At 43.7% G+C, this 12307-nt stretch overlaps 1 protein-coding gene across 1 annotated transcript in view; it reads right to left on the bottom strand.

The window, feature by feature from the left end:
• LOC148894833 (anosmin-1) overlaps nucleotides 1-12307 on the bottom strand; it is a 75611-nt gene that overhangs the window by 21299 nt on the left and 42005 nt on the right. Inside the window, exons 4-6 of the mRNA XM_089002847.1 lie at nucleotides 10873-11095; nucleotides 4298-4482; nucleotides 3111-3240 (exon numbers count right to left, since the gene is read on the bottom strand). Of these exons, the coding sequence (XP_088858973.1) occupies nucleotides 3111-3240; nucleotides 4298-4482; nucleotides 10873-11095 (538 nt within the window). The remainder of the gene's footprint in view (nucleotides 1-3110; nucleotides 3241-4297; nucleotides 4483-10872; nucleotides 11096-12307) is intronic.

The raw sequence follows: 12307 nt of genomic DNA, 5'->3' as shown, positions 1-12307 counted from the left end.
GGTTCTTTCGGGCGAGTCTGATTTAAGGTGGAGTACATTTGGAGCCAAAATGCCTTTCACCACTTTGGCTCAGGAGTTTAGGGGTGACTGCTATGACACTATGTAAAGTAATTAGCCCTCCGCTGACAATGCACCGCGAGATGTTATGACAGGTGTCATATCACGGCAACGACAGCCCAAGTGGTCAGGGGTGAACAAACACATGGGGGCCAGCTTTGGCCTCGGCATCAGAGCGTTGTGAAGAATTTGCGAGCGAAGTTGATGCTCTCTGTTTGCTGTGCTATAGCTTGATTTTGATGTCAGAGAGAAAAGGGTGGGGCCACCTGCCAGAAATCTTCTAATGTGCCATAATCGAGTACAAATACTACACGACTGTACTGAAAATCAATATTTACGATCTGTACCTTACTTTTTTATTTATTTTTTTTGTAATTACAGAACGCAGAGAATCGATCTCATCCGAAGCACGCTGATTTGCTGATCAAGAATATCAGCTGGCGAGTATTTTTAAATCAAAATGTGTTAACCATTTATGTTCAACTACCCGCAACTATCAATGCTAACTGTTAGCTTGCTAGCACGTCATTGTCAGTCACCGTTTTGTAAAGGTGTTTTTTTATGTGTCATTCTTGATTTTGTTTAGCAAGGCAGTAAACCTCAACTGGGAATGCCCTTGAAAACCTCGAGGCTTCTCTTTTTTTATTGGGTTCAGTATTTGCCAAACTGCAGCTCTTTGTGAAGTGAGTTGAAAATTGCAATGCGGTGTCATGAACAAAGTTGTTGACAGACAGCCATGCTCCCCTAAACAAAATAGAGATGTATCTCAACAGCCCTGATTGCGTGCTGCAATTACATGCTGTCCTTTATACAGGACTGCTCCTTGCTTTTGATGTCAGAGTGAAAAATGGGAAAGCAAGACAGAGGTAGGCAGTGCCATTTGCCGGGCACTAGAGCAAGGAATCATGAGAAAATGACTCTGTCTCTCTCTGCCTCTGTCTCTCTGTCTCTCTCTGTCTCTCTGTCTCTCTCTGTCTCTCTCAGCCTCTCTCTGTATTTTTCTGTCTCTCTCTGCCTCTATCTGTATTACTCTGTCTCTCTGTCACTGTATCTCTATCTGTATTACTCTGTGTCTCTCTGTATTTTGCTGTCACTATGTCTCTCTCTGTCTCTCTCTGTCTCTGTCTCGCTCCCTCTCCCTGTCTCTCTCTCTCTCTCTGTGTCTGCCTGTCTGTCTGTCAGTCTCTCTCTCTCCCTCCGTCCCACTCTCCCTCCCTCCCTCCAGCGCCCTCCCCCTCTCTCTGTCTCTCTCTCTCTCTCTCTCTACCTCCCTTCCCCTCCCTCTTACTCTCTTTTCCTCTCCCACCTAAAGCACATTTAAGCTGCTCCAAACATGCACACACACACACACACGGACCGACACATGGGCTCTGCATACCAGCTGACGTTGGCGGTGCAAGACAAATAAGCCTCCCCTTTTTACAAATTGCCCCTAACAAAAAAAAATGTAGCCGGGGTGAAATTGCAATCAGATGATACAGGGCAGGCTATGTAAATAGCAATGCTTTGACCGAACGACCGGGAGCTCATCAGAACCATGACAGCTCTCATCAATCTATCACTGTCGTGCCACTGATTGGCCTGATTGGGGATTGCGTTCTATTCCACCCCCCCTCAGCGGAATCCCTGTTTCCCACCTGATGCTGGGCTCTGTCAGAGCGTCATCCACAGGGCTCTGGGGATCACATGCATGATGAAGGATTGACACTACGGGTCAACATGTACACACACTCAGGCAACACACGTCATACCAGCCACATATGTGCATGTCTTTGGCCTCTTTAAAGGATGGGTCACATAAATGATTCCCAGTACATATTTTTCTATTAAATGATTAATTATAAGGTTTAAAATATTGACATAGAGTAGGGACTTGGTCCTGCAGCCAAATAATTGCCCCCCCGCCACCACTCCTGACCACAAAACAAACATTCCAAATTTCCTGGATTCGTATTTTAAACCAAAATAGCATAAATTATGAGATATGACATACAGAAGGCTGGAATTGAGATTTGATCTCTAACCAAGTCCTTACTCACATGTACAAATACAAGTATATTCAAAAGATGCCAGTTGGCGATGTTGTCTTATACTGGCTTGGCATGAAAAATACATTTTTAGTCCGTCTTGCAGGCCAGATGTGATGAGAATGCAAAGAGACTAAAAGCATTCCTGTTTTCATTTATAAATTCACATTTCCGGAGTTTTGCACTGTTCAACTTTTTTTTTCTTGAGGAATTTTTGGTTGAGAAAGCAGATTATAACTCACGCTTCCGTGAGTTATAATGCGCTTCCCTAATCTGTATGAGGTATCTGTGTTTAAAAAAATGCTCAGTGCAAAGCCCTGCCAACAAACTTTAGTGTCTTGCAACGAGGCAGCGACATGACGCTAATCTCTAGCAAAAATCAACAGCAACAAAAAAAAGAGTCTGTTTCAGTGCAGTGGGAGCCAAGATTACATTTACATTCATTTTGGAGCTGATATACGTGTCTAATTTAGACATATTACATTTACGCATAACCGTAAAGAAACGGGATGGCAGGGGGAGCGGAGACCATCCTGTAATTGCATTTGATTGCGCTCGAAAGGTTTTGAGCACTCAAATGCCTTATTCAGTTTCACTTCAAATGTGTCGACCTCATTGGCCATATTAGGTACACCGTCTGACCTTTTGACATTCAGTACAGTTTGTATTTGCAAACCCTTTTTTTTTAATATACATTCATTGAATGCTTTACATCAAACTGCAGTGGCGGGCAATAATGGCTTGTGTACTTCAGGGCGTTTGGGCCTTTAACCTATCATGTAGGAGTCGATTTTTGCATGTTTTGATTGAAAAAAATAAATAGAAAGTTCAATGTGATGCTCTCAAAAACCAAAACCTAGACAATGGAAGAAGCAAATAAATCAATCGGAAAGCCCCACCACCTCCGAGGTCTTGACTACAACAAATGGAGGTCGGCGGGCGTCAAGCAGGAGCTGACACTTTAGTAAGACCACACAAGCGACTACACACACACATATACACACACGTGCATATTTACGTACACACCTCTAGTGGAGCGGAAGTGTTTGCTTGGCGCAGTGAAGCCGCGGGTCCCGTGCACATTGACCGCGGCCACTCTGAACTGGTACCATCTGCTGGCTCTGATGTCGGCCAATTGGACTCGCTCCTCGGCAGTCTGAGGGACAGATGGGGAGAGAGAGAACAGCAGGGGTCAGGGTTCATGCCGGGTCAGAGCCCCTGTGCGAGTTTGCTAGCACATCAGTCATCCGCGTGTTTCTCCTCAGCAAAGCTTTCAAAAGACAAGGTGACTTTGAGGAATGGGCAACTGTATGGAAAGGTCCGTCAGAGGAACCTTCACAGCTGCAGAACATGACGTACTAAAGCCACGTTAACACCTTGGAGTTTACATTGCAGTTTGCTATGCCAGAGTTCATTTCGGATCAGTCGACCTTGGACCGGTTTGTTTCACCCATTGGTTTTCTGTAGCGCTAGTCCTCATTGGGATAACCAGTGAGTTTGGAGCTATCCCACCTGACTTGTGGGCGAGTGGTTGGTTACACCATGAACTGGTCACCAATCAATGGCAAGGGACAGTTTGTGATTAGACATCTCACCAAACATGTTTTGTTCCCACTCACAATGCGTACAACCAGCACTGTAACCCTAAAGTCCCTTGGATTTAAGACAGCGGTTCTTAATCTTGTTGGAGGCACCGAACCCCACCAGTTTCATATGCTCACCGAACCCTTCTTTCAATGACTGTGCCCACGACGACAGACGAGACTGAGGGTTGGACCTCTGCGGCGGAGGATCCACCGAACCCCTGAGACTGACCCCTCGGGTTCGATCGATCACAGTTTAAGAACCACTGATTTAGAAGTAGATTGCTTTGGGTGAAACAGTCTTCCGATGTAAACTAATTTATATGAAAGCGAACCCCCTTGGTGGAAACAACATACAGACTGCCTGAATCTAGAGTAGTAGGGATCGAAACCCTGCAGCAATTAGCGAACTAGCAATTGAGGCTGCCACAACATATCATTGTTCAAACTGCATAGTATAATCTCAATCCGTTTCGATCGAGCTGTATCATTTTAACGCATCTCACATCAATTCATGTGGAGTACTCATTTCCTATTTTAGACCTGGCTTTGTTGTGGAATCTTAAGTCGTATAGGTTTAAGAGTGACCCAAGAATAAATGAGGCATTACCGCTTGTCTAGGTTACCCACCTGCACGACCGTCTCCCACTCAGTGGCATCGTCCTCGCTGGGGTGAATGCCAAAATTCCAGCGCCGTTGCACCACGTAGAGAACGGGTTCCACCGAGATGTTGAACTTGGACGACCAGCGGATCTCCAGTTGTCCCAAGGGTAGCTCGGTAAACACCAGCTCCTTCCTCGGCTTCAGGGGGACGCCTGCGAAAGACACGCCGGTGAGCAAAGCGGTCTGAAAGTTAATGTTGCATTTTATTCATTTGTGCAAAACACACTTAGAAACTACATAAAACAGAGCACGGACATTTGAGAGCGAGACATGATCTCACTGCAATCGTTGGGATCCACGCTGAGGGTCAACAGCTTCTTGTCTTGACTGTGACACGTTGTGACACTTTTGGCCGCTGTGCTGTGTTTTAGTAGCTGCAAACGTCTAAGTTCACCCACGTCACTGCGCTTTACAATCGGGCCTTGGAGTTGAAGTTGCAGAGTTGATGTGTGTGTGTGCTTGTGTGTGTGTGTGTGTGTGTGTGTGTGTGTGTGTGTGTGTGTGTGTGTGTGTGTGTGTGTGTGTGTGTGTGTGTGTGTGTGTGTGTGTGTGTGTGTGTGTGTGTGTGTGTGTGTGTGTGTGTGTGTGATTGAGCAAAGGAGGTCAGACTAATTTTCATCCAAGACTGAATTTACTTCCTCCGGAGTAGGAGATGGGAGCAGTGATAATGAGATCGAGATTGGACTGGTTGGTCAATAAACTGTCAAACACTTCAGAAGGCTACGTTGTAAATTGGAGAAAAACGCACAATTTCGAGTGCATAGGGTGTGGGAGGTGTGATCTATCGATTTCTCAGACTTGCTCGCCTCAAATGTTACACTGATAACCACAAATCCTTTCAACCACAGAGCAACCATCCGCAGTTTATATCGATGCAGTATCCGCTCAACCCGCAACCCCGGCTGAGCAGCTAATAGAAAGAACCCCTGGTAGTGCCTGCTTATCACTAGCATTTATTAGCAAACCGCACTGAGATGAAGATGGGGTATCTGGTTGTACTCGGGTCCAGTGAATCTTTGAGACTTTACTCGTCACGGTGGTGTGTTAGTAGCTGCTCATTTGCATTATTGCTTTCAGTCTTCCACATGCTGTGCGGAGAAAACGTGAGCTTTGTCCCGAGTTGGAGGTTAGCCATTTGCTGTCATGAAGTAAATGATGAGACAGCCACGTATGGCGATAAGGAGCTTGAGACTGGACGAAGACTTTTACGCTAGGTGCATGTGTTAATGTACTTCATTTGCTAACCTGTCACAACATTACGCAGAGCGGGTTTACTGAATGTGACACAAATAAGAATCAACCTAATTTCAAATTGATTCGACAAAATTGTTTTCTGGTCAGTCTCCCCGTGGGCCCCCCCAGCTTACAGTGCATATATAGTCTCGGTTTGACACACACTATCGACTTTTCAAGTTGGAACTGCCTTGCAGTATCTCAAGACCAGGGTTGTCAATCCCATTTTAGTCATGGGCCAAATTGAAGTTACGTCTTCCCATAGAGGGCCGTTATGACAATGAAACCATAAAATTATTACTTGTACACAATAAATTACTACTTTTGAAATCAGTCAGTTCTAGTAGTTTTTTCAATTATTGTTCAAGTCAGTTTAAGCGGATTAACAAAGTGACTGCAAAATCTCAATTATATTTTACATATAACAATTTGACATTTGACTTCTGCAAGTTGACGTGTGATTTAATTTTGTGGCCCGCATAAATTGACTTGGAGGGGCTGGATCTGGCCCTCTGGCCTTGAGTTTGACACCCGTGCTCTAGTCTGTGATGGATTTGCCACCGTGGTGTGTTTTTGCACTTGCTCACATGCAGGTTCACTTGCATCACTGCACTTGCATTCAATCTTGCAAAAGCTCTTCTGGGTAAATGGGAGTTTTCGAAAGTGCAGAAGGTCAACCGAATGCTCATCCAAGAGTGAATGCGCCTGCTGTCATAAAGTAGATGATAGAAGTGTCGGCTTTGCTGATAATGAGATAGAGATTGGACCACATCGTCAGTAAGCCGTCAAGTCCTTTAGAACATTATATTAGACAGCTAGCGTCCAAGATACGCTCAAGGCTACCGCAGCACTTGTTGGTGGGCAGCGTGATCAAGACCGTGTTTTGACTTCACAGCATTTCATCTAATTGCATCTCATAAAAGGAGATTGGATGAACATGATGGAGGATGAAGAAAGGGCCTCTTGAGTGGCCTGTAGGAGTCTTTTGTTTAGTCCCTATGATAACAACGTCGTACATGCGTACAGCTGGGGGTCATTCCACTGCGGTTTCACAGCTCCGTGGCTTGCGTGTGTTTGTGTGCGCCAGTCGACCAACGTGTCACATTTCCTGCGCCACGACGTGCGTCTGGGTAACCGCAGCATTCCTCCCTTCCCCTCGGCCTGAGCTCATCTTCTCACAAAGTCACCCAAGTCCTCCCTGTGCAGACACACGAAACCACACCAGCGCACATCTGTGCTTGCTGCCTGGCTTCTTCCGCAAAATGTGGGAGGGTATCAAATGCACTTTCTCGCAGCTTTACGCGTTCCAAAGATAACTTTTGAAACGGGCTCTCTACCAATAATCACACAACGTTCATCTTTCAATGGCCCCGCGTGCTTACTCCAGGCATCATGACGTAACCCTACCGTCATGCCATTTGGGTGAGGGTGGTGGTAGTGGTTGGCTTTGAGAAGAGGGGGGGGGGGTCCATTGATGTCTTAATCGTGCCAGCAAGAATCATTTCCACCGCTAACAAACTGCGCGAATCACAGACAGTGGAATAAAAACCCGATGTAGGCAGAGGATGGTGGATAAGCTAATTAACTTTCATTCGATTACGGTCAATGTAATCATTTTGACATCGACATTTTACGCTCCATTTTCCCCCATCATATGAAGGATGATCATTCAGGTCGCATCAGTTTAGGGCACGGATTGCTAAACTTTTATTAAGTTATTAAGTCTGCTATTATGGTCCATCCATCCATTTTCTGTCTGGCTTTTCTCCTACCAGAAGTATAACCTGGACTGGTCCTCAGCCAATTGCAAGGAAAATGTCGGAAAATAAGCATTCATCATTCATTATAGTCTTTAATTAATCAACCGTGCATGTTTAGGGAATGTAGAGTTGCACCGTGAAGTCATTAATCAGGGAAAGCAACTGAGCGTTGCCAAATAAAACATCCGAATATAGATGAGTCTTGTGGTTGTGTCTGAATTCTGCAGGATGAGTTGTTGTGATGCACAAAAAAAACATCTGGTTTGGTTAAATGTGATATCCAGGTCAGCAAAGGACCAATACGAGACTTGAACATATTTGCTCACATGTTTCCAGTTTGTTTTACCATTGGCACAGTTAGGTTGTGTTAAAACTTTACACCACACTCACCAAAACTCAAGGCCCGGGGGCAAGATCCGGCCCTCCACATCAATTTATGTGGCGTAACTCAGAAGTGGCTCACGACAAAAATGAATTTGACACTTCTGCTTTACACTGAGCTATTTCAAACACGCCAGACGAACACCCAACCATCCATTTCCAACACCACATATCCTAAACAGGGGTTATGGGAGGGTGCTGGACACTTTTCAGCACATTTTGGCGAAAGATGGACAACACCCTGAACTGGAGTCAGTCGGCCAGACTAACATATACAGATGCTCCCCAAGTTAACGACCGAGAAACGTTCCGAGCGGTCATTCGTGAGGTGAATTCGTTCGAAAATTGCTTCAGCTCTATACTTTGTATGGAATGTATGTTTAAAGGACAACGGACGTCTCCGGACAAGTTGTGTCCATAATTTGTAAAATCGCTTCAAATGACTTCTACTAAGCGTATTTTACAAAGATTACACCGCATATAGCTTTATTTTACGTTTTAAGACTCGCGCTGAATATTCCGGAAGTCTTGATTTTGAGTTGATGACGAGTCCTCACCCTACGTCACTGAAGAAACGCCCCTCACCGAGAAAGGACATACCTTGCATCACCTCAATGCATTTTGCGGTACTTTGTATGGTCTGAAAACTTTGTGTTGATCCGTGTTGATGGTGAAATTAGAAGGAAAACACATAAATAACGCAATGGTGAATCGTTGCATGTTACACCGAGACAACTCTTTGATATTCGTTGACAAAAATTCCAAGGTGAAGAATAAAACTATTTCCAACAGAGCTCTGCCGCCATATTCTGCATTTTCTGTGACACTACACATCAGTCTTGATCCGTCAAAATGACCCTGAAGACCTTCTTTAATCGTTGCAAACATTTAGACTTTCCTCTTCAGAACTATTTCAATCATATTCATAACTGGATGTGTAACAAGAAAGCATATTCTCCGAATCTGAAGCCATTGTTTTGATTCTCGAGCAAGGCAAGACGTCTTGGCGTGACGTCACGAACTGGGGGCGGGACTTTCTGAAAATGCCCAATTCGCAGCTCCATTTTTTTGCAGATTTTGGACACTAAGTCATTTTTATTGGTGTTTTGCATTTGACTAAAAATATCAGCCTGTGTGTTTTGGGTATTTTAGGTGCTATCAAACGTTTTTCTGATGTCAGTTAAGAAAACAAAAAAGTGATGTCGGTTGTCATTTAAGTCAAACACTGAACGAGGAAGTATAAAACACAGACGCTCTAACAGTCGTAAAATAAATTCACACCTACTGTAGTACGGCAACATATATGCTTGGGTCTTCAGTAAGCCATTACTGAAGCTAATTTAAAACAGATTCTTTTCTTACACACAGTGTATTTTAGGTGTTCAATTACCTGACATGTTTCGGCGTATACTTCCGCCTTCGTCAGAATTGGACACTCTGACGAAGGCGGACATATACGCGAAACATGTACCTAACACCTAAAATACACTGTAAGAAAAGAATCTGTTTTATATTAGATATCAAGTAGACAGGATGAACTTAATACAACCATTACTGAAGCTGCTGACACGCAATTACTGAATTCCATGCCAGCAGCCATTACTTTTTGTTCTGCATCACATCCTCCTTGGAGCTTCAATGCAGCCAATCGCAAGCGAGCTCGAGTGTGAACTGGGAATAGAGATTTCCTCCCCGCCCACATACTCTACGCAGCCAATCGCAAGCGAGCTCTTGAAACCTACAATGTGTCTGTGTATGTACATGAAGCACAGTGGAGACCCCTGGAAAAAGGCGCGCAATACATTTTCGACATTCGACACAAAAATGTTCGTATGTACCGATGTTCCTAACACGAATGCTCATAATTCTGGGAGCGTCTGTATTGTGAATTATCATTGAGGTGTTTTGTTCCAGGAAAGAACACGGATACTTTATCATTGGCACAATATTAACATTCAGTGGTTAGCCCGTCAACCTCAAAAACTACGGTTTCCTCCCACATTCCAAAAACATGCATGGCAGGCTGATGAAACACTCCAAATTGTCCCGAGATGTGTGTGTGTGTGCGCGTGTTGAGTATAGATTGGCTGGCAACGGTTCAGGGTGTCCCCCACCTACTGCTCGAAGGCGGCTGGGATAGGCTTTAGCACCCCCCATGACCTCAGTGTGAATACGTGGATCAGAAGATGGATGGATGGAAAACATTATGACATGCTATTCGATACAAACATGGGCTTTGCTGCCTATCACAAGCCCGTTGGGGGTCCTTGCATGGGGTCCTGAGATGCTCAAACACACCTGGACACATCTGAGAGTGATCACAGAGGGGAAATGCTCCATTTTTCTCTGCTTGTGTTTCCTAATAGCTTCCAGTATCACAGATCATCATGGTAATGACTGCGCACGCATATACATCACCCGCTTGTACACACATAGAAACAATTATACCCTTTAATCCATGAGCAACTAATTAGACCTTTGACACAGAGAGGCCACAAGAACAATTTCAATGGAACGCCGGAGTGTAATGTCGGCGTAATTTGGAGTAAACGCGGCAGCGACAGCAAGCTGTCACGCGCTCCCTTCAATGACGGCATAGGCGGGCTCGTGCGTGAAGGTCTCCAAAACACGCTGGATGGTTTTCATTGACCGAGTAACTGGAATGCTCCAAGGTTAACGCTCTTTTCATCTTTCCACGTGCACATTTTGTTTATCTTTTGGGGCATGATATCCACCAATGGAGTCTCTCTCTTTCTGGATCTTTTCACCATCTGCATCTTTGCGCTGGCAGTCCAGAGTGCGTGCACCTGCCAGTCATTACTAAGCAGTGTGACCGCGTGTGTGCTGTTGCCAAAGCGTGATTATAAGCAGCCCATTGAAAAATCGATGCAACCGTATTGTCTGCTGCACTCTGTTTTGGCCTTGAGCGACCGACAACAACAATGTGCTGAGAGCGGATGCGCGATGGTGTTTCACTTAACAACTCAGTCACTTCACAACATAACAACTCACTCAACCCACTCAAGTGGCACGATACAACTGTTGGAACGATATGCTGGAGTAGAATAACAACATGAATATTCAGAACTGACAACCATTCATATTTTCTCAAGGTACAAATTTCCAAGCCCTGTGAAAGGTTTTTTTTTTTCAATTTCTTTCTTTTACCTTTGTAAAGGTTCTTGGGGAGCTGACAAGTATGGCCACAGCCATTGGAACAACATTTCTTGACGGTCGAGCACTCGGCGTCCTCCTCGCAGCTTTCCACGCAGGCCGCTGCAAAGCCGCTGGCCTTCTCTGGGGCAGGACAGTCGCCCTGCTTCACGCCCTCAATGGACTTTAGGAACTCGCAACTGGTGAGGCATTCGTAGTGCTTCTTGGGAAAGAGGGGCTGGTGAGGGGAGAAGTTGGGGAGGTGGAGGAGGAAAAAATTTGCATTAAATCTCTATGGAGGTGTCAGTATAGACAACATTTATTCAGCCCTTTACATCAAACATAAAAATAATAATAATAAAAATAATAAAAATAATAACAATAAAAATAATAAAAAAAATAATAATAAAAATAACAACAATAAAATAAAATAAAATAAAATAAAAAAATAAAATACACCCAATTACGCCCAAGTGTGTTCATATGAACACAGATAAATTCATTTTCAAACGCATTAATGTTGTTTCTTGCCACATTAACTCATTCACTGCCAGACAACATGCAAAAATGTGTCCACTCCAGTGTTGTGGTCACTCGAATTTCATGACCCACAGAATATTTAATTTTACGACTATATAAACATTCAATGAAGTGTAAGAAACCTTATACTCTCTTCTTTTATAAGAAAAAAAGTGTTAATTCCTAAATTATATGGGTCTGGAGTTATATGAGCTTGAAATGAGGGTGGCTGTCCAAAATACAATGCAATACATATTGGTTCATGAAGCAGGAACAAAGCGATAATATGGAAGAAAGTGAAATGGTGCACACTTGTGGAAAGAAAAAAAACATTGCCGGAGGTCTGGCCACCGCTTTATCAGGCACCCAAGGAAGAATAAACAAAACCTGAACAAATTCGGGAATGGCGCTCTAAGTCATATTTCCAATCCCCGAATAAATTCGTGAATGGCAGTGAAGGAGTTAATTATATATAATTACTGTATATTATTGTTAATTACATACTCCGTTGGAACCTATTTGATACTGTTTTGATTTTATTTTGATTTTTTTTTTAATGAATGCATCTGTGTTCATATGAACACGCTCGGCGTAAATGGGTTAAATTTAAATAATACTTCAAAGCCATTTTTATTCATTGCCATACCTTTTTTGCGCCACTTTGGGCAATATCAATGAACAGGATACTTTTTTTATACAGTTGTTGTGAATCATTGCATGTCGAATTATTTATCCCAATTGTGTTTATTTAATAAATGTAACACTACTGTACAGTAGTAGCTTGAGTAGAAGCGCTTGTTGCTCAAGCCAAACTTTAGCAAGGTTTTTATTTTCTGGATTCGTTTCCCATCTCTCTATCCTGCCATGTTATTTCTTATCCTGAGTCGTGCGTGTGACTGCTGTAACATTAGTCAGTGGAAAAATGATTCCT

The sequence above is a fragment of the Hippocampus bargibanti genome, linkage group LG08, assembly GCF_051943395.1.
Source record: "Hippocampus bargibanti isolate YZ-2025 linkage group LG08, ASM5194339v1, whole genome shotgun sequence".
NCBI classification, from domain to species: domain Eukaryota; kingdom Metazoa; phylum Chordata; class Actinopteri; order Syngnathiformes; family Syngnathidae; genus Hippocampus; species Hippocampus bargibanti.
The sequence above is the reverse complement of the archived record's forward strand: the minus strand, read 5'-3'. Positions and strand labels throughout refer to the sequence as shown.